This window comes from Atractosteus spatula, chromosome 12 (genome assembly GCF_055471065.1).
Source record: "Atractosteus spatula isolate fAtrSpa1 chromosome 12, fAtrSpa1.hap1, whole genome shotgun sequence".
Taxonomy (NCBI): domain Eukaryota; kingdom Metazoa; phylum Chordata; class Actinopteri; order Semionotiformes; family Lepisosteidae; genus Atractosteus; species Atractosteus spatula.
In genome coordinates this window covers 5,731,858-5,754,848 of record NC_142717.1, presented here as the reverse complement: position 1 = coordinate 5,754,848, position 22,991 = coordinate 5,731,858, and the positions used below count along the sequence as shown (strand labels likewise).

General features: G+C 36.7%; 2 protein-coding genes across 8 annotated transcripts in view; both read left to right on the top strand.

Moving 5' to 3' along the window:
• The first annotated feature begins 1,958 nt into the window (after positions 1-1,958).
• slc30a8 (solute carrier family 30 member 8) lies at positions 1,959-16,107 on the top strand. Its single transcript, XM_088929300.1, has 8 exons — positions 1,959-2,035; positions 5,881-6,056; positions 6,817-6,963; positions 9,895-10,048; positions 12,528-12,732; positions 14,795-14,900; positions 15,275-15,409; positions 15,962-16,107. The coding sequence occupies exons 1-8, from the start codon at positions 1,959-1,961 to the stop codon at positions 16,105-16,107; spliced, it is 1,146 nt and encodes a 381-aa protein (XP_088785426.1).
• Positions 16,108-22,530: 6,423 nt separating this feature from the next.
• Positions 22,531-22,991, top strand: part of med30 (mediator complex subunit 30) — a 29,669-nt gene continuing 29,208 nt past the window's right edge. For 5 of the 7 annotated variants that reach the window (XM_088928928.1, XM_088928924.1, XM_088928927.1 and 2 more), the window contains exon 1: positions 22,533-22,890. The gene's annotated coding sequence lies outside the window, so the exon portion shown is untranslated. Of the gene's footprint in view, positions 22,891-22,991 lie in introns of all 7 variants that reach the window. The other 2 variants (XM_088928923.1, XM_088928925.1) reach the window with 2 other exon arrangements.

The following is a 22,991-nucleotide window of genomic DNA, read 5'->3' as shown; positions in this document are numbered from 1 at the left end:
AGAATTCAAATGTGCACAGCGGAAAGAAGAATGTTATTTCCAGCATGAAATGACAACTTAGTAATAGATGTGTGGTAGAAAAAGCCTAGTGCAATGTATATTTTATTCCAGTTTGCAAAAACATGTCAGCACAGAAGGAAATTTATTTCTAAAATTATTCCAGTGGGTAGATACTGACAGTATATGAAAATGATTTTTCAACCCGTTTTAACAAGTATTCTCAAAACCATCAGTTTTAAAGCTGTATTTTGTGACAAGAAAACACAAACATGCTTTAAAAAGATAGTTAACTGATGATGCTGCTATGCTACTGTGACAGATCTGATCCAGAGCCAAACAACAGCCCCATGGGGCTGAATCCACAAAAACATACAACTGCTGTCAAAGTCAGTGTATGACTTTCGAAGTTTACAACAACTCAAACCTCATTCTTCACCCTTTATACAGTGAACAGGCCTAATTACACACTGCATTGCAATGCGCATTGTGAAAGACCCCCAGATAATTATGACCTATCAGTCCTACCATCCATTTTCTTCCAATTCATGATGGCGGGCCAGCTGGAGTCTATCCCAGCAAGCAACTGGAGCAAGGCAGGATACACCTTGGACAGGATGCCAGTCCATCACTGGGCACACACAGACACAAACACCCATTCACACCAGGGCCATTTTTTTCCTAGAAGCCAAATTAACCTACCAGTATGTCTTTGGACTGTGGGGGGAAACCAGAGCACCCAGAGGAGACCCACACAAACAGAGAGAACATAAAAACTCCACACCCAGGGCCCGAGTGTTGCCGTGAGGCAGCAATGCCTACCACTATGTCACTGTAGCATGGGATTGCCAACTCATTGCCAACTCAATTGGTTTTTGAAGAAAATAATATATGTTAACATTTGTTAAACATCACATCATCAGAATCTGAGCATCACGTATTATGTATAGTGCTGATTTGCTTCAGAATTTGCAATAAATGTTTTCTAAACCGGCTGGTGACATTCCTATTTATTAATAGCTGGCACCATACCTTTAAGATTTAGGAATAAATGGTTGACTATTTTGAAATCATGGATATCTGTGCTCAATCTGACCAAGAAGGGGCCTCTCAGATATAGGTGTATTTAACCCGAAACACAATTGCACACAGGTAATTATGTGTCTTCTAAAGACAATTGGTTGCACCAGAGCCTATTTATGTGTGTCATAGCAAAAGGGTGGATTCTTCTGCAAATTAGGATGACCTATAGAATTCTGATTTCACTTTGACATTATGGTGTTTTGTGTCAATGTAAAAAGTTCCCAATACATTCTGAAGAGATTGTAACACAATAAAATGTGAAAATGTCTAAAGGAGGGTAAATACTTTTGGTAGCCACTGCAAATTTTAGTGATTACAGCAATACATGTCTAAATAAATGAATTACAATTGCAATTCAGAAAATACAGTTATACTACAACCTGCAAACAAAAGGTTCAGCTTCTAAATTGAGTTAAAACTCGAGATGAATTGATGATTAACTGAAAATAATAGAACAATGGATTCAGAACTGCATTGGTACGTTTCAAACCTAGAAGATCCACTTCTAGATGTTGTGCACTGACAGTATCTTTAATACCGATTATTGAGACAGTTTTTTTCTCCTTCTCTGAAAACTTTCAATGGGTTTCGAAAGGTGCTGAGAGCAGACTAAATTTTGCACACGGTCCGGAGTCACAAGGCTTCAAATATCAGTGCTTGGTTCTTAAAACATTAAACTGGAGCTGAGGATTAAGATGCTGAAGAATGAACGACACCTTAAAAGTTAATAAATAGTAAAATACACAATTTTTTCGATAAACATAAAGGGACAAAATTGGCAACCAAAAAAAGCAAACAAGCAAGGTTAAGTAGATTACTAAAACGTTACTAATAGCAATTAAATTTATATTGAGCGCATTGTTCAGAGGATCCTCACAATGTTTAAAAAAGACCCAGAAAGATATCACCTGGTGACTGAAAAGCAAGACAATATGTACACCCTGAGTTTGGGAAGGTAAATATTTTATATTTCTTTATTATACACTGTTTCACATAAAATGTTTTTAAAACATTTTTCTTTACTGATCCTAAAAATCCGTTATTGTTGTTTTGCAGAATTTCCCCCGTACAAGGAAAAACATCGGTAGTTTTCTTCAGTTTTATAAGAAACTGTTAAAAAAATGAAGATTGACGTTAATTTCTAAAGTGTAACGCGAAAAATGTTTACGTGTCACATGGAATTAGAATACTATTAATGTTATCTATTTCTGAAATGTCATCACTAAATAATATTTTATGTTGTTGGTTAAAAATGATTGTTATTGATGTTTTCCTATGGTTAAATGAGTCGTTAAAAGAGACAGGTTAATAATAATAATAATAATAATAATAATAATAATAATAATAATTTTATATAGCGCCTTCAAAGGTGGCTTCTCAAAGCGCTTTACAGTAAATAAAAAGAATACACAAGATAAAACACAATATAGTTCGAGAAATAACGTCTTTGAATAGAATATCATCTGAGTGAAAAAGAATTGTTATTCAGCGTTTTATAGTACTTGAGATTACGAGCTTTACAAAAAAGTACCATAGGATGACGATGTTGGTAACACAGACCATGGCAAAATGACATTATTGCCGTTACTAGATGGTCCCACTATAGTAGCAAAAATCTGTTGTGCCAGTAGTTTTAATTATGTTTCCTGTATTTATTCTATGGAAGAAACGGACTTCCATAGGTTCGTGCGCCCCCCGAGAGAAAAGAATTGTATAGTCATGTTTAGTGAAACCTCTTTACAATTGCGCCATATTCACTGTTACTTAGAGTTGTGCTTATTAAAGATGGTGACACGATCAGTAAGAAACCTCTATTCGTAATACCTATACCTTATCATATTAATACCAGTACTGTAGCAGTTTACAGTAGTGCAGTATGATATGAAACTATGACAGCTACAAATGTTAGTATAATTATGAGATACGTTGGTTCACAGTGCAAAAATCAAGTTTTATTTAATTGTTCTTGTGGTGTATTTCTTCTCCCTCAATTTCCCATTTTCAGAACACAAAACTTTTCAGAATTCAATGTAAACGTATTTCTCTTGGGTTAACAAACTGTAATATTACACATGATAATTATATTGCACTTTAAAAACTGAGAAAGTTAAAACAGCTTTTGCACAGTTTCAATTAAACCAAATGTGCAAAAACCCTATCTATTCTGTGTTATGAAGTACTGTAGAATTTAAGACTGCTGTTCTGTATAATTTTGAGAAAATTATTTTTGGACTTTCTTAAACCATCATTCACTTTATAACAGAGCATTATTTTCAGAGCTATAAGAGAAATGTACATTTTCCTGTCACATGATATACTGTATAAACAGTGAAGTTTTTACTGCATTTATTTCTCCTGTTCTGGACAGGAAAAAAGCTCCTTGACATCAGAAAGTAGGTAGTTATAAAGCAATGCTTCATAATTTGATAACTTACCAGGTCGAGATTTTCTTTTACAGCTGTTTGAATAATTTCTAACAACAAAAATCTGTATTGTAACAAAACCATTACTCTTACACAACCAATGTCTTTTTTTCTGGCCAACCAGGCTTGGTAAAAACGACTTGAGTTTGAACCTTCTACTTGAAAGATCATAGGAAACTTTCTTTCACTTGGTTCTGAAAATCATGTGATAAGAGTAGGCTTGTAGAAAAGCACAGTCAACTGTGAAGGGTTGCTGAACTTCATTTCTCTCTCAAAGTTATTTTTTCATCAGTTGCTCAGATTGTATAACTTGTAGAAAATGAGGTTATTATTGGAGAGCAGTTATTAAAATGTGCCTATTTAAATTCTTCTACGTACCAAATTAAAAGGGCATTAGGAGCAGTGTGTTTTAGTGTAGCCTACCTCAAAACATGTGTTTTGTTATCTGGTCAATGAAAGGCACTGGCGATAATGGCCTTCTTAACAATAATAGCCTTTTTCCTTATCAGACTCTGGCTGCCCAGCTGTTACCAGTATTGTAAAAGAACACACATTTTAGTTTGAAAAAGATGTTTTAAGTTCCACCCTTTTAAAAAACAAAATCTCAAGAGAATATTGTCTATAGAAACTGCTGTCCCTTTTGTTCCTTAACTAAATTATCTTGAATAGACAACACACAATTTGGAATCTTTTTATGTTTGCATATAGTGTAGCTTATAGTAAACTAGAAACATGATAACCTTTAATAACTCCAGTTTTCCCAGTCGCAAATGTCATTCTTGTTTCAATGTTTGATTTTCTCAAATTATACATATTCTCAGACCTTAAATAGAACCTTATCTGTCTGGCCTTGTACTATACTGTCATGGGACTATTCAGAAAAGCACATTTAACCTAGGGCATCTCATGTGATATCCCAGTCATACTGTATATCTGAAACTGAAGGCATTCACAAAAGTATTTTGTCATGCATCAGGAGATAAGCCTCTGTAATTTGCTGATATTCCAAACTCTATTTTGATTATTTGGTTATACTTAATATGGAGACTAAAGATTCAAATTTACATATAAGATACAAGAATGGACATAACCATTTTTTTCTGAAATGAGTCACCCCTCTTTAAAACAATTACCGTTATTTCATCCCTACTGTTATAACCTTTTTATTTTTAGTATGTTTAAGTACTCCCATAGCCCTTACTAGTTGTCATGATTCAAGACTAAAAATATCAGGAAACTAACATTTCAAAGGCATGTAATCATTTAGTTGATATTCAGAGCACTTAACATGTTAAGGACATGTTAAGCGAGAAATTAGGACAGGGCATGTTAATTTGATCCGAATTTGCAATTTAATAAACAAATAAAGTTTTATATAGGGTTAAATAGGGTTTTCTATTTTTCCAAATACAAAATGACACAAACCGAAGGAAAGAAACCAGTGGTTCCCAAGATTTTTTGGTCCCCCGAACATTCAGTTACACAATTAAACCCTTATTTGATTTAATCATTTGTTTCTGGCCCTTAAACATGTTGGAGCTTGACCCGTTGTACTTTTGTTAGTGAAATACTGTACAATCCCAAATACTGTACAATTTTTGAGTTGACAAAATGGCAAATATTCAATTAAAGCAACTTATTAGATCAAGTAAGGCTTCAATTATCAAATTAAAGTTGGTTGGAATGAAAACCAGCAGGTTTGTGGGTCACCATCACTAGCATTGGGAACCACTGTCTTAAACAATACAAATGATGTCCGCAGGTGAAGTTTTGTTCTTGTAGCTGTCAACATGGCGGCCTCTTGTGGCGACTTTGAGTAATTGCACTCCGCTTAAGCAGCACCCTGCCTTATGTACAGACATAATTTTGGTCCTTAAACGTAACGCTTTCATTTAATTTAGTTTGTTTTGTTCATTTGTTGTGTTCCTGATACTGTAAAAAATCAGAGCCATTTTGCCTTTTCAGACAGAATAGTGGGAAATGTTTCATGAATGTTGTTCTCTAGACTATGTGGACTGATGTCACATAATTAGACCTAAAACATCTAAAAAGGCCTGTTCTTTAGTAAATCGTCTAATCCTGCTGAAAACTTCGTGATTGCTGTAGCAAATTCTCCCTCCGCACTATACCACCTGTTAATCAAGGATGACTATTGTTAAATCTGTTGATTATCTTGCAGTTTTTAAATCCCAGTGACTCACGATCCACCACACAGAATATCCATTGTCTGCAGTATTTAACAGTTGGAATACCACAAATATTGTAATATGAAGAGTGACATTACTTTTTCTTAATGTGAGTTTTTCATTGATTCAAGCTCATAGGACCTTTGTGCTCATTCACTCACAGAGAGTCTTTTTCCTTCTGTTGTACTCAGCATGGCCAGTGAAAACCTTGAGAAAGGACTGTGTGGCAAGACTGACCTTCACTATAACCACTGCCACGACAAGAGCCGAGCTTTGGAAGACAGAGAGAGGGAGAAAAAACAGGCCAGGAGGAGGCTCTACATTGTCTCTGTAGTCTGCCTGATTTTTATGATTGGTGAAATTGCTGGTAGGTATTTAAGAACTTTTGCCCCTTTAAAAATACAAGCACTGTAAAATCTGCTTTATCACTTTAATTTAAACTGGAGCATTTGTGTGGATGAGCAGGGATATTGTTGATATCTTTCTTTCCTTCTATATACAGATAACAGGAAATGTATATCCTAGATTGGGCTTTATTTTAATAATACACAGATTAAATGAGTGTAGATGTCCCTTGAATTTTTTAATGATGTAAGCATGACTTGAACTTGTACTACTTTAGTTGACTTTCAAACCCGCACAGATTCTTTCTACGTTCTGTAAGCAGAGTTTACATCACACATGATAAAAGAGATCTAAAAAGACTCTTATTTACATTTATAAATTACTTAACACTTTCCTTTCAGAACGCTTCCCTGTGATAGACTGGTGTCCTGTCACAGAGTAGTCGCTTGCGCTCAGTCCCATCTTGTGCTTGCCTGCTTCTGGGACTTCTGGGTCTTGTTAAAGCTCTCGCTGGCATGAGTGGCTCACCGATAAAGCATGTATGAATGATGAAAGCAAATTACATGAATAAAAGGTGGTTTAGCAAATAAGATATATGAGAAATGATATTGAGTTGTGACTGTTCCAGGTTCACGGCTGCTGGTTAGTTTCTTAATCATTAAAAACGTAGGTCACTGTGTGTCTCTACTAAGTCTTAAGTCAGAGGTCAGAGCAGGGCTGTGGAGGCATGACATGCTGAGTCTTGTCTGCTGATGCATTTGTTTGCTGCTGCTCTCGCTTAGGTGGGTATTTTGCTGGGAGTCTGGCTGTGATGACTGACGCAGCACATCTCCTTGTTGACTTCACTTCCTTCATGATTAGTCTCTGCTCCTTATGGCTCTCCTCCAGGCCAGCCTCAAAGAAGCTCAATTATGGGTGGCACAGAGCAGGTGAGGCAACTGTTTTGTTTACGCACTTGGATCGCCTTGATCTGTATGTTTGATTACTGGGATTGAAATTGTAAGGATGGGTTGCAATGCTGCTAGAGGAATATACAGTTAAGGATAAAATCGGTTGCTCCAGTCTGTATCCGTTTCACCCTTTTGGTTAGATATTGCACACATGTCACTGAATGTGGTCATGTTAATGTCATGTTTCACGTCTTATGTCATTTCCAGGCTACTCCCACTGCCTTAACCAGGAAGACTTTACCCTATTGGCGTCTTACACAAATGTGTTCTTGCAAATGTATTTGTTCTGTTGCTGAAAATGAGAAGGGTGTCTTTCTGCTTCTGTTTTAAATAGTCACTGTTTTCTCGGTTAACACTAGATGATAATTTTATTATTCACGGTGAACAAAGCCACAAGGTACCAGAATCCTTTTTAATTCTGAGAGGTTTGTGCTCCATTATGCATTCGTGCAGGTGAGCTTCTATTTCCTTTAACAGCAGAGTCTTCAACTTCAATTGCAAAGCACTGTCCGAGTTTCTTAACCACCATATTTGGATTCTACACTCTGTTTAGATTCTGATGATTTTTTGTGTAAAGTGTTTTGTGTTGCATTTACTTTTAATTTGTTTAATTTGTAAAAAACACATTTGCAAAACACAAACACAAAAAGCATACTATAGCAAGTGCATACCATGTGAGCCTTTTCTGGTTGGCCGAAGTTGGTGTTGCTCTCTTGATTTAAGAAAGCCTACTCACCTGTATCCATGGTGACCAATTACTCCTCAGACAACATAAGATTTCTCAAAATTAATGAACAGAAGGTTGGTGCTGAAGTATTTTAATTATTAAAAATGAATTGTGGTTGTCCTTTCAGTGTGATAGTGCATTTTCTTTGTTGAATGGAAAAAAATAAATGGAGATAAATCAGAATCAGACAGAAGACAGTGAAGTATCAAAGGCTGGAAATTATTTTAAAGTAACAGGAATGTTCATGTATTTTACTTAGGCTGAAATGTTATTACTATGAGATGCAACCAACCCAATGGTTAATTTTAGTAGGTTCTAAAATTGCTCTTCCTTTGCCATTTCACTTTGAAATGATTAATATTAATCTACCCATGGCAAGGCAATACCAAATCCTTAACAAGATTTCCCGTGTTAGTTATTTTATTCTTAGTGATGAAATTGAATTCATTATGCCTCTGACATTTTGAAAATATGATGGAAGTACCTCATATGAAAATGTTCTCACATGATTAAAATGTATCCTTAGTGTATGCAGAGCCAAGAAAAACTTTGTGAACACACAAGATGGTCCATATTGTAAATTGTAGACCTAAAACATAATTAGATCTACATGAAAGTCTTAATAAAAGACGAAGAGAAGATACAGGTATTTCTGGATTATTTAACAAATTATATAACGGCAAATATCCTCATGTGAATAAGTATGAAAATCCTAAGATTCAATAATTGCTGGAACCTCCTTCAGCTGCAGTAGACAATTCCTGTAACTGTTTATCACTGTGGCCAGAAAAGTCAACATTTTACACATCTGTCCAGAAAACATTCTCCGAACAATCTTGTGGGTCACCCTGGTGCTTTTTGGTGAACGCGAGACGGGCAGTATGGTCTTTTTAGTGAGCAGCGGTTTCCTTCTGGATATCCTGCCAATGACAACAGTTCCTGCTCTGATGGTGAGGCATGAACACTGATGCAGACGTCACTCTGGGGTTCTTAATGACTTACTGGCTGATGTTACTTGATGCCATTTGGGAGTTCTTGGCAGGATGACTAATCCTGGGCACAGTCACTGTGGTCTTTAATATTTTCCATTTGTAGACTGTTTGACAGGGATTGGATGGAGGCCCAGATGTTTAGGTTTAAATAGACGAACTACTACTAGTAATAGTAGTAAAACTGCTATTTTTCTGAGGTCCTCTGAAATCGTTTTTGACCTTTATAAATGACAGGACTGCCTAAACCCAGTTGTTGTTTACCTGTTACCCAATTATTTTAGTGCCTAATTCTAATTACCCCTGAAATGTGCTTAGTATACTTATTCACAAAGTTATTATTTCACATACACTGACTCTTAATCATTCCTATTTTTCCACTTCATGCACTTCATTGTGTCTCTAAAGACATTGAATTAGGAAATGTAAACCCTTTGGGTTATTTAAGAAAAGATGATTTTCTTTAATGGTTTCAATTAAATAAGTGAATCATGGTAAGAAACTGAAATTCCCCAAATTACATTTGGGGTTCACAAACCTTTTCTCACCACTGTAATGTTCTATGTACAGTAGCAATGTGTCAGAAAGTTATACAAGTACAGCTTTTATAAACAATTCCAAACATTGGAGGTACAAAGACATTGTTTTTTTGCCTAATATTTTAAGCAATAGGTACATTTATGTGCATATTGCACAAGAAGAGAAGTAGGGAATAATTGCATTTACTTAGGTTTCACAAGTTACAAGACTTGCAAAGAAAATGAATGTGGGTACAGACACCAGTAGAAGAGCATTATATTCTTGCAGCCCTTTAAAATGCATATTTAGTCCTTATATTTTAATTTTTTTATTCCTCACTTTTGTTTGCAATTTGTTTTCTAAAGTTTTAAAATAGATTCTGTTTTGCTATACCATGACTTGATGTGTTCTTTCTACTGAGAAAAGTGACATCATACTGGCTTGCTAGATTAACATCTAGTAACTCATTTTCATCCACATAGTGACACAATGAAGTGGATGAATGAAACTGTTTAATCATTTTCAACACCCAGTGTTCACTGCATTACACTGCCAGTTCCTGCCAGAGGTCTCCATTTGCATTACAACTATTTACTGCGTAGCAATTTAAACATGATGAAAATGAACAAAGTTTTTGATTGTATTTGATTTTTTTTCATCTTTTATTTTAAATAGAAATCCTGGGTGCCTTGCTCTCTGTTTTTACAATCTGGCTTGTGACTGGTGTGCTGGTGTACCTGGCCTGTGAAAGGCTGTTAACTGGGGACTATACTATTGAGGGCAATGTTATGCTCATCACCTCAGGCTGTGCTGTTGTAGCCAACATCATGTAAGTAGCTCTTCTTTATCCTTTTGAGATGGTTGGAGGGAAAAAAAAACATAAGCTACAATAACAAAAATAAAAAATTAAGTGGCTCTTTTGGGGGCCTGAAGAAGCAGTTTTCAAGCATATCATAAGATAGATTGCCAAAAAGAAGAAACTGTTAAACTCAAGTAGCTTGTTCCAGTATCCAAGATGGATCCATAGATGGATCTCATCCAGTTAAATCAGGTCCTCTCAAAACCCTTTTTAGTCTTTAACAAAAAAAAACTTTTTTTAGACCGTAAAACCGTAAGTCTGGTTACTCTTCATTCATCTGACTCCAGAGCAGTGCTCATTCAAAAGCAGTATCTGTAACATGGTAACAAAAATCACATACAAATGAGGTTCTACAAGCACATTTTACAATTTTTAATATAACACCCCTTGGTGTAAATACTACACTTCAACAAAACAAAGAGAACATTTGAATATTTAGTTACTTATCCTTGTGGAGTCTTTTTTTCCCCCAAAGGTACCACCTTCCAGCTCAGTGTTTTCTCTTATTCTACTCAAAGATTGTTTTTGCTACATACATGTGACATTCTGCATCTGTTTACATTAAACTTCATCTGCCCACTGTTTGCCCTGTCTGAATTTAAAAAAAACTTTTCTTTACTGGTACTGCAGTGTGTACTATTCTTATGTTTTGGAATAATTTGAGTTTACTTGCTACATCAAAATCTTGAATTTTAAAAAGGTTTATAGATACAGCTGTCCACTTTATTTATACTTAGTTTTCTATTAACTCAGTGGTTCTCTGTCTTGGTGCTGGAGGTCTCTTGTGTCTCCTGTTTTTTTCTTCAAGCCTTCTTAATCCTCGGTGCTAATTGCTGCCAATTACCATTACTACTGTTTAGTTATAGAACTTTTCAATATTGGGACGTCCACTATGAGATCACCATTCCTCTAGGAATTCCCATAGACTATGACTTTAATACTAACCCTCATCACAATTGCAGGAAATTATGTGTTTTATATTGCTCCCATCTAAACTGGCCCATCAATACTGCTTGGGGCATTGCAACAGTAAACTAAAACTGTGCTTTAGGGTGCCTACTCTCTTGGAACTCTGGGAACTTGGGTATTTTTAATATTTGCCCCTTCTTATGGGTTAGTTAAAGGCCAAGAGGACCTGTTCTCTCTAAGACATTAGAAGGCTTAGCATACTCAGTGTTGCTATGTCTATGCAGCTTGCTAGGACTTGTATACAATATACTGTATAGGATATGTATATTGGATCAAAGTGCCCTGTGCTTTTTCGCCCACTAGATTGTGCTATAGCTACAGTATAAATCAAGAATTCCTGTGGCTGGAGTGAAGCCTGATGTATCATCTCAAAACATTTTACAACTACCATAGCCAGCCTTGCCACACGGCATACTTTAGCAATCACTTTTTAGCTGAAAAAAATTATTAAAATAAGCTTTTATAAAATAACACATTTTTATTAAGCATGACCAAACACAGGACAACTACAAGTAAACATGAATTACAGTAACTATAGTTGGATTCATTTATTTAAAAAACAAGTAATTTAGAAAAGAATACATAAAACTGGAACAAAGCATTCTTCTGGCAAATGGATGATTCTATTCTTTTAAGTTCTCTGTCTTGGGGGGAAAAAAACAATCAGCTTTTCCAATATTCTGCAGTGAAGTATTTCCAATACTGCTTTCCAGCAGGTGCTGCAAAATATAAGTGACACAATGCTGTTTTAGTATTTGCCCTACTATGTCAAAAATCATGTAATACCCCATAATCTTGTAAGCTGACAAGCTAAAAACACTGCAGCGTTTATGAAAACAGAGAATGTTTACAGGATCAGCAGCTGGAGGGATTTGACAGACTGAGCAGGATAATTAACAAAGGTTTAGTACAGTCAGCATAACTGAATTAGAGAAAAACAGCAGTTTTGTCCACTGTGTTAGGAAAGAAACAACAGAACTGCATGTATATTAGTAAGAATAAAGTACCGAAGAAACACATAAAAATGACTGCCTTTTGCAGAGATACAGAATATAAGGTGAAAAAGCAGGTCAATTTTCTCAAAAGAAACAAAAATCAAAATGGTGCCAGTTGGTTCTTTTCTTGGCACATTAGTGCAAGATCTTTATAGAGGAGAACTATTGTTTTATTTAGACATTTTCCCTTTTTTTTGTACATAATTATGCATTAACAGAGGAGCAACCATTACTCATTTTTTTTTAAAGAGGGGGGAAAAAAAGGAAAAAGTGAGCCATCGCAATAAGTAAAGTGAAACGTGGATAAATGAAAATGTTGCACAAACCGGGTGTCTTGGAGAGGGCATCCACGACCTTATGGATTTAGCCTTTTCCTGTACCTTGTTGACAGAGTCGGGGAATTACTAAGGCACTTGACTGTACCACCAGGGAGGGGCCTCTGTATCCAGCACGTGGATTAAATGAACACTCTTCTTCCCATGCAGAATGGGATTAACGTTACACCAGTCGGGGCACGGGCACAGTCATGGAGGTCTTGACAGCAGCAGACACAACCACGCAGCCCAGAAAGACAGTCCAGACAGCGAGCCGCGGGCCAACGCCAGTGTCCGAGCGGCCTTTGTCCACGTGGTGGGGGACCTGCTGCAGAGTGTCAGCGTGCTCGTCAGCGCTGTCATTATCTTTTTTAAGGTCAGGGTTGAGATGCTGAGTAGCCGAACCAGAACTCGTCCCCTTTTCCTTTCCAGTCCTGAGCAAAAGGAGGGACATTAAGCCGCCCATGTCAGTCATCATTTATTGTAAGCATGAAGAAACATTGATGCAAACAGGCTGCAGTGCAAAAGCATTGCAGGGACAGGATGACAACAGTGGAAAATACCATTAGTCATTGGTTCTTTGCTGGAGTAACACTACCGCATCAACATTGCCTATTACAAAAGTGGTATGAAATTGTCTGCTTTATGATGATTTATATAATAATAAAATCTTATTTAATAATAATAACATCACTTCATTAACCCTTTACAATTTCTTGCATTAGGAATTGTCCTTTCGCATACCCCAACTTGCTCTCCACAAGACACACAGATAGGGAGAGAGCCTGGGGTCAGAGCACAGGGTCTGCCATTGTACAGCACCCCTGGAGCAGTTGGGGTTAAGGGCCTTGCTCAGGGGCCCAGCAGAGTAGGATTCCTCTGCCAGCTGCAGGATTTGAACCAGCAACCTTCTAGCCACAGGCACAGAGCCACCACTCCGCCTGATTAGTTCCTAAATGGAAGCTAATATTACATGTGCAATGCATACTGTATATCTGCTGGTTCTATGGATTCACACTATGTTGGTAACTATGTTCTGCCATAAGGCTCATGTATGCCTCATACAACCCCACGCCCACATATTTAATGGTTCATACAACTAAAATGTATTAAATCAGATCCTTGAAGACAATCTTTTTTTTTTCAGCATTGTCTCTAATTTGTCTGTGGTTGCCATTCAAGAATAGTTATAATGTTTACATTTCCACGGCATATAAAAATGAAAGCGTATAAAATAATCAAATAATAAAGTAGTGGGATATCTGGGGGGAAACAGTAGTGATCATTTGGTTTCCTTTTTTGTACCGTGTCACACTGGGTGGAAGGTTGTGCATCAGTGTGTCTTTACAAAGCTAGTTGCACACCACAGCACAGAAACGAGAAAATCTTATCCCGAGTTCTCCACCACTCCTTTTTGTGTTAAAAACACCAGCAAGGTAAACAAACCAAAAAGAAAAATGTAGCTTTTTATGTAGAGCCCTAGCTAACTATTACATTTCCTAGCTGAGGCTAGACAAGTAAGGCACTTACCAGCAATCGTAAATCAAATCAATCTCAACACGATTTCTTTATAAAAAAATCAGGGTCTCTTTCAGACTTGGGTTAATGCCCAGTTCAGGGTCTCTTCCAAATAAAGGCAGTTATCCAGTGTCATTCTAATCAGTATCCTTTAGTTTAGGCACTTTAGTTTTTTTTTCTCTTCTCACAATAAGCCAAATACTCACACTAAGCCTTTCTTAGATGGCCTGCTTCTACATAGGTCCAGTATGCCTGGTCAGTAGGGGGACCTTTTTTATTTTTTGGCACTAAGAATTCAGGGTTTTGCTTGTAGTTCCAAAACCCACACATATCTATCTTATATAGCTGCCAGCTAGAAGTGTAACTGTGCCACATTTTTTTGGATTAAAAAAAAAGCATTTGACATCTGAAAACATTTGGGGAAGCTTTCATAAATTTCTTTTGGCTCAATGTTCTCTAGCATTAAAATTATCGACAGATTCATGATACCTGACATTTCCAATTTTCTATATCTATTAAGATCTACCTCTAGAAGATAGTAAATAAGAAAACAAAGCAATCTATAACAATATGTCTTGATGCATGTGTGTACTCAGCCTGGGCTTGTGCTGAGATAGCAATGGTATCAGACATTTCCTGTTCTATTATACTCAGAGCTCTTCAGACTAACTCTGACATGTTTCATAGTGTCCTTCTACAATAGGAAAATACAACATAACAAACTTAGTGTTTTAAGGCCGTATGCACAGTATTATTTATTTTTGTACATGTACAGAATTGTATATAAAAATATAATAGTAGTTAATTAATACATTGTATGTCTTTTCAGTTAAGGGTTTCTTCTAAGCAAGTAAAACGACAAAATAATAATAAAATACACATCTAACAAACTGTTAAACAGTTTTCTTTTTCTATTACAGCCTGAATATAAAATAGCAGATCCTATCTGCACTTTTCTTTTTTCCCTGTTTGTGCTGGGCACCACTATGACCATTTTACGAGACATCTTAGTGGTTTTAATGGAAGGTATGTAACATGCTCTATATACAAGTCAAATGAAACCCTAATCTTGTAACCTAGTTTGCATCTTTAAAAGATACATTAACTGATAACATTAGCATTTCCCAAAGGTGTAGATCTGTGCTGATCTGTGACATGTTTAGAACAGTGTAAATCAGTAGAAGAACATATAAAATATTATATATATTTGTGTATTTGAGCTCTTTAATCCATGTAAAGCACTTCAAGACATCATATCATACACTGTATATGGAGTGTTGTGGAAATGCAAAATGTAAGTATTTAAGAATTTAAAAATGAAAGTGTGGTTATGAAAATAATTTCTAACAGTGTCTTTAATGTGCAGTACTATTTTGTTTCTCTACTTGTTTTCTTTGTAGGTACACCAGCAGGTGTGGATTATAACACAGTAAGAGACAGGATTGTGACAGTGAAAGGAGTTAAAGCCATTCACAACCTGCATATCTGGGCTCTCACAATGAATCAGGTTGTGTTGTCAGCTCATGTTGCCATAGGTAAGTAAATACAGGTGCAGTGAAATAAATTAAGATGATCATTATTGGTTTTTCAGGTGAGATGCATCAAAGCCTTTTTACAACATAATATTAAACTGACAGTTTAAATCGGGTAATTTAACAACTAATATTTCAACACATAAATTAAAGCTTGCTCCATTCATTATTTTGCTGTTAATTGCTATTATTAATTTTGCACACAAAAAAGCAGATGTAACGCTCATCTCTTTTTGAATAAGAACATAGAACCAATTTTCCAGAAATATTAAAGCTAATTCTAAACAGATACAATTTTTGTCCTTTTCCTTGTTTTTCTTAAACGTTTTGATCTCTGGGAGGAATTGCTACAGTCCAAAAACTATACTTTTTCAATCTAGGCAGAACAATTTAACTTGATCGATCTTTGATTTCTGAACTCTTATGTACTGTACTCTGCTTGAAACAAATACAGTACCTGCAATAAACATTGCCAGGCTTCAAGTGTTCTAACCTAAAATTGAAGAACAGTAATAACAGTTGTGAACAGTGGTTGTCTTGGTCTTGTTTGTACAGATGGCACAGTGGATCCTCAGCTGACACTTAAGGAAATCACCCAGACCTGTTTCGACAGTTTTAATTGCCATTCTGTCACCATTCAAGTGGAGCAACACTCGGATCAGAAACCAGACTGCGTACTGTGCCAGGATCCCCAAAACTAGCCCACTCATTAATTGCATAGTGAGACGAAGTGGAGCTTGGACTGAACATAACAGCACATTTGTTTAATATAGTTTGCATTATATTTACGCTTTAATCTCCATAATTATTTCCAATAATAATTGGTAATTAATAAATAAGTGTCATGAAACCTGGATGCTAAATGAGAGGTGACAGTGTAAATGCAAAATATCTATGATGGTGGTGATTTGTGATACACCTTTTTGGTCATAAGCATTTTTCAGTTAATAGGAAGCTGTTTGCCTCCCTGTCATCTGTACTCACAGCGTGTCGCATATTAATGCAGATCAGATCACATCAGAGCATACGGTAGAGAGCAGTTGTTCCTAAACCTCTTCAGCTTATGAAACAATTTTAACCTCCCAAACACCTTGTGGTTGATTTAAAAAATTTAAAATTTAAATTTTATTTAAAAATATTAGGAATTTAGAAATTGTGATGATTTACAGTAGCGCAATCTAGAGTTTACAGTAGGGGCCCTGGGTTCAATTCCAGACCTGGGGTGCAATCTATGTGGAGTTTGTATGTTCTCCCTGTGTTTGTATGTGTTTCCTCCAGGTGCTCCATTTTCATCCCACAAACATACTGGCAGGTTAATATTGGCTTCTGGGAATATTGGCGCTGGTGTGACTGTGTGTGTTTGAATTTGCATCTGTGTCCTGTGATGGACTGGCGTCCCATTCAGGATGTATCCTGCCTTGCATCTGTTGCTTGCTGGGATAGTCTTCAGCTCCCCCTTGACACTGAATTAGAAGAAGCGTTTAGAAAATGGATGGATGGACAAAATTTACATTAACCCAACACGACTATTTAACATTTGGTTCAAAGCTGGAAAGAACCAATCAAAGGTTCTGATTTGCACTTTTTAAACTCAGGACTCAGGTCTTCTGAGTCCCAAGGCACACTGTTGGGAACACTGGTGTTGAAGATACAGAATGTTGTCACAATTCCTCTACTGTCAAGGAGTATGTCCGCATCACAGTTTCAGGATGTTACCTGATCTACGAAACAAATTTCTCAGCTGGTGGTGGCATCAGTGAATTCACACTTGTCACTATTGCTGCTACAGGTGAGATGGTCAGAAAAACCAAAAGGTGCTTGTCATAGCTATCCATCTGTATTTAATTTTATAAACTTTTATTAGGTCAAAACCATGCAGATACAGTATGCCTCTGTGAAAGCTGTGTGGGCAACACTAATTCTGAGAGCTGATTTATAAATGGAGTGCAACTGTATGGTATTTAACATGGTTTATACAATAGATCACCAGAATAGTATGATGCATTCTCTTCATTCATGAGACTCTTTCCTTAACCTGGAGATTATAGACAACTACGGGTTGTCTAACTGAGAAAAAAACCCTTTGTCCCATGTGGAACATATTTAACTAAATATTTGTGCCATTGTTTCATTGCATCCTACATTATATCCACTTCCTCAATGACCTTCCTTTAACTGACCTGTACCATGTGGGTTAGACAATAAAATTGCCAAGATGATGGATAGACAAATTCTCATTCTGTGGCCCACACTGTCACCATATCTATTGCCCTTAAACATTTTTTTCCCCTAGAGACACTTACTATTGCAAACCTCACAATCTAATTGAGCCCAGGCAATCAGCTTCTGGTGATTGATGTTCTGACTCTGGAGAGTGTCAAGATGCACCGGTATCATGGAATTGATATTGACATAAAATAAAGGTCACCTTAACCGTGCCAGTGACAAAAAGTGTCTTACTTTGATGTTTTATCATTGTTTCCAAAAGAAAATCCCTACATGGGTGAAAACCACTGATGTGACTGAACAGTGTATAAAACCAAACACTGTAAAGTCTTCTGATTATTTGTAGAAATATAGGGTCGCTGTCAAGTAATGTAGATGTACTTGACACATTTCATTTGAATTTTAAATCTGTGACCACATTCCTTATCCTTTTCAGTTTTTTGCCCAATTCCAGTAATGCAGAAATTGCATGAAGCCTGTTACCCTACTGCTTGCATTGCTGTTATCGTAATACTCAAAGGAATGTGCTGAAGAGAATAATACAATCAGATATTTGTATTCTGCCATTAAACCATTTCTTCATGAAGATTTTGTATCTCATTTACTATAGGAGGCGGAAATGCTTACTGACTCTTCTGTTTAGTGCCCATATATCTTCATATATTTCTCTACATTATTCACTGAGCGGCAAATGAGAAGGAGATAATTTAATTTGGAATTAAAGAGTCTCTGTTGTGGGAAATTACTCAGGATATTGAAGTGAACAGCAATGTGGCTTTATTTCTTCAGTGCTTGGAGAAAGATCTGTTCTTTCACCCTGCAATACAGAGCTAATATGCTTGGTTGATCATGCAGTATTTGCATATTGTAGATGGGAATTGTCCATATTAGGAAAATAATACTTATTTTTACAGATGCAGATCGCCAGAGAAGGTCAGAAAATGGTCTAACTCGGCAAATATACGATAGCTTCCAAGGTCCAATATGAAAACAAGCGCAAATAATAAAATGTGCATTGTAACAGACGGCTGTAATAGCATGTCCAAGGCTTGTTCACAATAGAATACAGTTTTTGTATTTGTATTTTGTATTGAAGGTTTCAGAACCCAAAACATGCAATATAGGTCAGAATGGAACTATACTGAGATTATCCTTAGTTGATAATCAGCTTTATAATTTTATAAATTTACATTAATGTGGCAGTGAGACAATAAAGAATACGAGTAGAATTTTAGCTTCAGAGTATAAAGGATAATCTTTTTGTGTGCTCTAGGCAGAGTAGCAGGTTCTGGCTGAGGATCAACAGATAACATCACATTGATCATTTTTATCAGTCAGGAAGTGAATCTCATCATCAGGTTTCACAGACTTAGTGGAGATCTGAGTTCTCCTGATTGTTCTGTATTATTTAGGCTTGACTACATCAAAGAGACAGAGGCATACTTAATGGTGTTTCACTCAATGAACCAAAGTGTCTCAAGTCCTCACATTTACCGAAGCAGAAGTATCTTAAGTTTTAACTCAGTATTCCGAAACAGCAGAACAATACATTGTATGCAAATGGAAATGTACATTGTTACTTTAAAAAATAAAAAATAAGCATTTTGTAATTCTATGGTTCTTTGAATGGCAGAAGTTAAAATTTAAAGTCATTCCTAATTATACAGATCTCTTGATCTCCATCTGAGCTTTACGTTTCCTGTTTGCTTAAGAAACAATACGATATATTGTGGGTGTGTTTTTTGAAGCTGAAGTGTTCTCTAGACAGACAAACTGGTGAGCAGACTTTGCAACAAAGATTTACTCTTGGCAGTGATTATTTGCCCAGATGCTGCATTCTGTGTGCTTGGAGTGCCAAGTGAATTGAAGTCTGTTTGCATAGCTAGGCGATTTTCAGAGCTTAAGAAAATCAGATGAAATGCTGTGTGTTGCTTGTATAATTTTGCCTTAAGCTCTGCATTTCAGAAAACGTGAACAGGTTATAAAATGTTCCTCGGCTTAATAGGTAGCTAGAAGAAAATAAATGTCAGCTTTATGGATTGTTTTTAAACCAGCATTCTAACAGTGCAAAGGGAATTTAAATTTAAATAAACAACTTATTGTTTTTTTGTACATCATGAGCAGTGAACCTCCCAGCCTAATGGTACCTGTAAGATAACCAGAAGGGAAATGGTTCTCACTTCCAAATGATGCATAGCCAAGCAGACAGCACTCGTGTGTCACAAAACTAATTGTCTTGAAAAACATTTTGTGCTAGGATTGCATTATTTCGCAGCATCATATGTCACAACCTAGAACCTGTGTATTACTAACATCAACGGTTATTCCTCTTGGCAACCTGTAATTGTATTTGAAATTCACAACATCAAAATATGAAAGTGGCCTCTTGCTTTGAAGTTGTTTGGAAACTCTCCGACTCTCACTGATGTAGTAGAGAGTAGAGTATTCTACCTATATATGGAACATAAGCTCAGAGTAATTTCATTTTCCACGGTGTTAGACAAAAATATTGTGGACAGAAATATTGCTGTATTTATTAATATACACCAATGCATATAATTTATTGTGGAAATTCATACATACCATATTTACATACAGTATATATACATAACTGCTTAGTATATTATCAGGACAACAGTTTGTATCATTTTTGATAATGCAAAAATAACCCAGCTTATGCACAACATTAAACCTCAGCAATAAGAGAGCATTGATGATAAAGCAGTAGGACGTTTTGGAACTAAGATGGGGTAATATGGATTGAGTAAAGAGCTGTAGTGCAGTATGACAGACAAGGGAAGACCACACAGTACTCAGGTAACCATCACCATTTTGAGCAAACTGCATCTTCAAGCTGCAAACATTCATCACACCTTCCTTCTGTAGCAGAGAGATTGTACATTTGAGTTTTCTCATCTTTGGATCTTTAGATCCAAGATAGTCTTCAAAAATGACGATTTTTCATTGCTTAGGAAGTTCAAGGGGAACTGTAGTTTTAGACAGCAGCCAGAATCCTTCTTGCAGTTAACGATACCTTGTTGTACAATAGTTTTATGAATTGCATTTATAATTTGAAACACCCTTACATAACCCCTTAATTATAGGACTGATTTAAACAGGTAAGTTTTCAGTCATCATTTGAAAGATTGTCTTGTGTGGTGTTCCAAATATGACAGGGTACCAGACAAGAGTGGTGATGATGATCATGACTAAATGTTATGGCTCCAATGGAAACCCACATAATCAAAAGTTCCCCTTTATTTTAGAGCAGTCAATGCAATTATCCCAAGTCATGGGTAATTGGTTTGGTATTCATATTTCACAGTTAACTAAGAGGTTACATTTATTACATTAAAACGTGAAAGTGGGGTTAATAAACAGGAAGAAAAATAAAGATCCATTTTATTAACAGAATTCCTAGAATCAGATTAAACTAACATATAATGTCTCTTTCTATCTTTCTAGCAAATATATAATGAAAATTAAATATGTGGCATACCCAATTAGTTCCACTTCTATTATATCCTACAGGCAAAATATTTCTACAATTGAGCCCTTACTGTATTCCTGGTGCCAATCAAATGTGCTTTGAGCGCGGCACAAGGGAATTTTTAAGGACTATTTTTAATTAAAGAATGCGAATGTGTAGACTGAATCAGCAGTCACCAAAAAAAACTAAGCCAAGGTCATCTGCTGATCCCTCATTATCGCTGAAAGGTCTTTAGTGGGAAGTTGCAGATGTTAAAGGTTAAGCCCTCCTCTATTTCTGCATCTGTATTTATGTTATTCTGTAGCTCTGGATTTGCACAGGAAAACTGACAGAATGAGAATGTGGAGCCAGTTCAAAGAAGGGCAACAAAGATCATTCTTGTCCTTAATTGGTACGTCTAATGCAGACACGATAAAGCAAATTGATCTGTTTTGTCCTGAACAGAGGAGAATATGGGGGGTCTTAATGGAATGGTGTTGGTGAACTAGTCACAAACGAAAAATGAGAAGGAGTTTTTTCAGGACTAGGGAATTGAGCTGAAAAATAAATGTATGAATAATAATTGAGGAACCTGATCAGGAATAAGCTACTCAATCACGTTGTTGGACGTCAGTAGCCTGGGACCCTTCAACAAAATTCATGAATCCTTAAGACTGGGCAGAATCCTCAGATCAATCAGCGCACCAGTAGCTACGTTCTGGCTGCTGAAAGCGCTTACGAAAACACAGATGTGATGGACACACACTGAAAAGAAAAACGATAAACCAGTAGCGCATGCTTGAGAATGGCAATATGACAATATTATAATATTATGTGATTGTTTTAAGTGTGTCTGCATTCCAGCAGCGTGCAGTTTTTCATTACGTTCTGAGTTGATCGCATCCAGGACACAGACAAAACAGAACTTGGAATGAAATAAATAAAAATCATGTATTTATAATGACTGGAAACGATGATGTACAAATGTGTGTCCGGATTTTTTTTTTTGTTTAGAATTTTCTCTGTCTGACCAAATACAGTACAGCATTTCGTTCAATTAAATGAGGAGATGTCTGCATATACTGCGGCTTAGACTCTGGTTACCATTCCCGAGACCGATCGCCGGGTGTCGCTTTAACTGTTCTCTCCGACAAATATTACTAGACTATTTGAGGTCGGCGCCGTACAACCGAGCAAATATCCCAACCACTGGAGTCCCGGTCTCAAATCGCCGAACGATTCCCGCAAAGTACGGGCAGCCCTTGCACAATTTGACACGGTAAGCATCATTGCATTTGGGGGAAAAAAAACAAAACGTGCTGGTTTGAACTGCCTGACGAGAGCCAGTCTGTTATAAATCCACGCTCTCCGGTTTCCACAAGCCCACGTACTGCACAGCGCAGCAAGTATGTGCTTGACTTTACGGTATACAGTACGGCGCAGCTCTCGCGATGTCCTCCATGTAACAGCTGAGCCCCGTGGAAAAGGGAAAGCCGAAAATGCCTTCTACAGCACTGGCACCACCAGGAACTGTGTAAAAACACATAGCGACTGTGGCTTCCAGGTGACGAGACGGCACGTTAGCGAACGCAAACCTCTCCGCGGACCAGGAGCGTTTGCCATTAGTGTAAAATGAGCGGAGTATCCTTAAGGAAAAGCAGCACCTCTTCGCCCTGAACTGGCGTTCAGTTGCACTGTCACCACGACCATATGCTTTTCGAGTTGTTTTAGGGAATGACAGCATATTTGTGCATATTGTAAACTGGCACGTGGGGATTTTCAGCATTTTGTAAGTGCAGTATTTTTTTTTAAAAAAAGTTAAACTTGGTATATCTGCTATTATGATGTACCAGCGAACCCTCCTACAGTACGTCTAGCAGCCTGGTTATT

Coding starts and splice junctions, on each gene's coding strand:
- slc30a8 (XM_088929300.1), top strand. CDS start 1,959: ATGTTTAAAAAAGACCCAGAAAGATATCACCTGGTGACTGAAAAGCAA. Junction 6,057..6,816: donor TATGATTGGTGAAATTGCTG/GTAGGTATTTAA, acceptor GCTCTCGCTTAG/GTGGGTATTTTGCTGGGAGT. Junction 12,733..14,794: donor CTGTCATTATCTTTTTTAAG/GTCAGGGTTGAG, acceptor TTTCTATTACAG/CCTGAATATAAAATAGCAGA.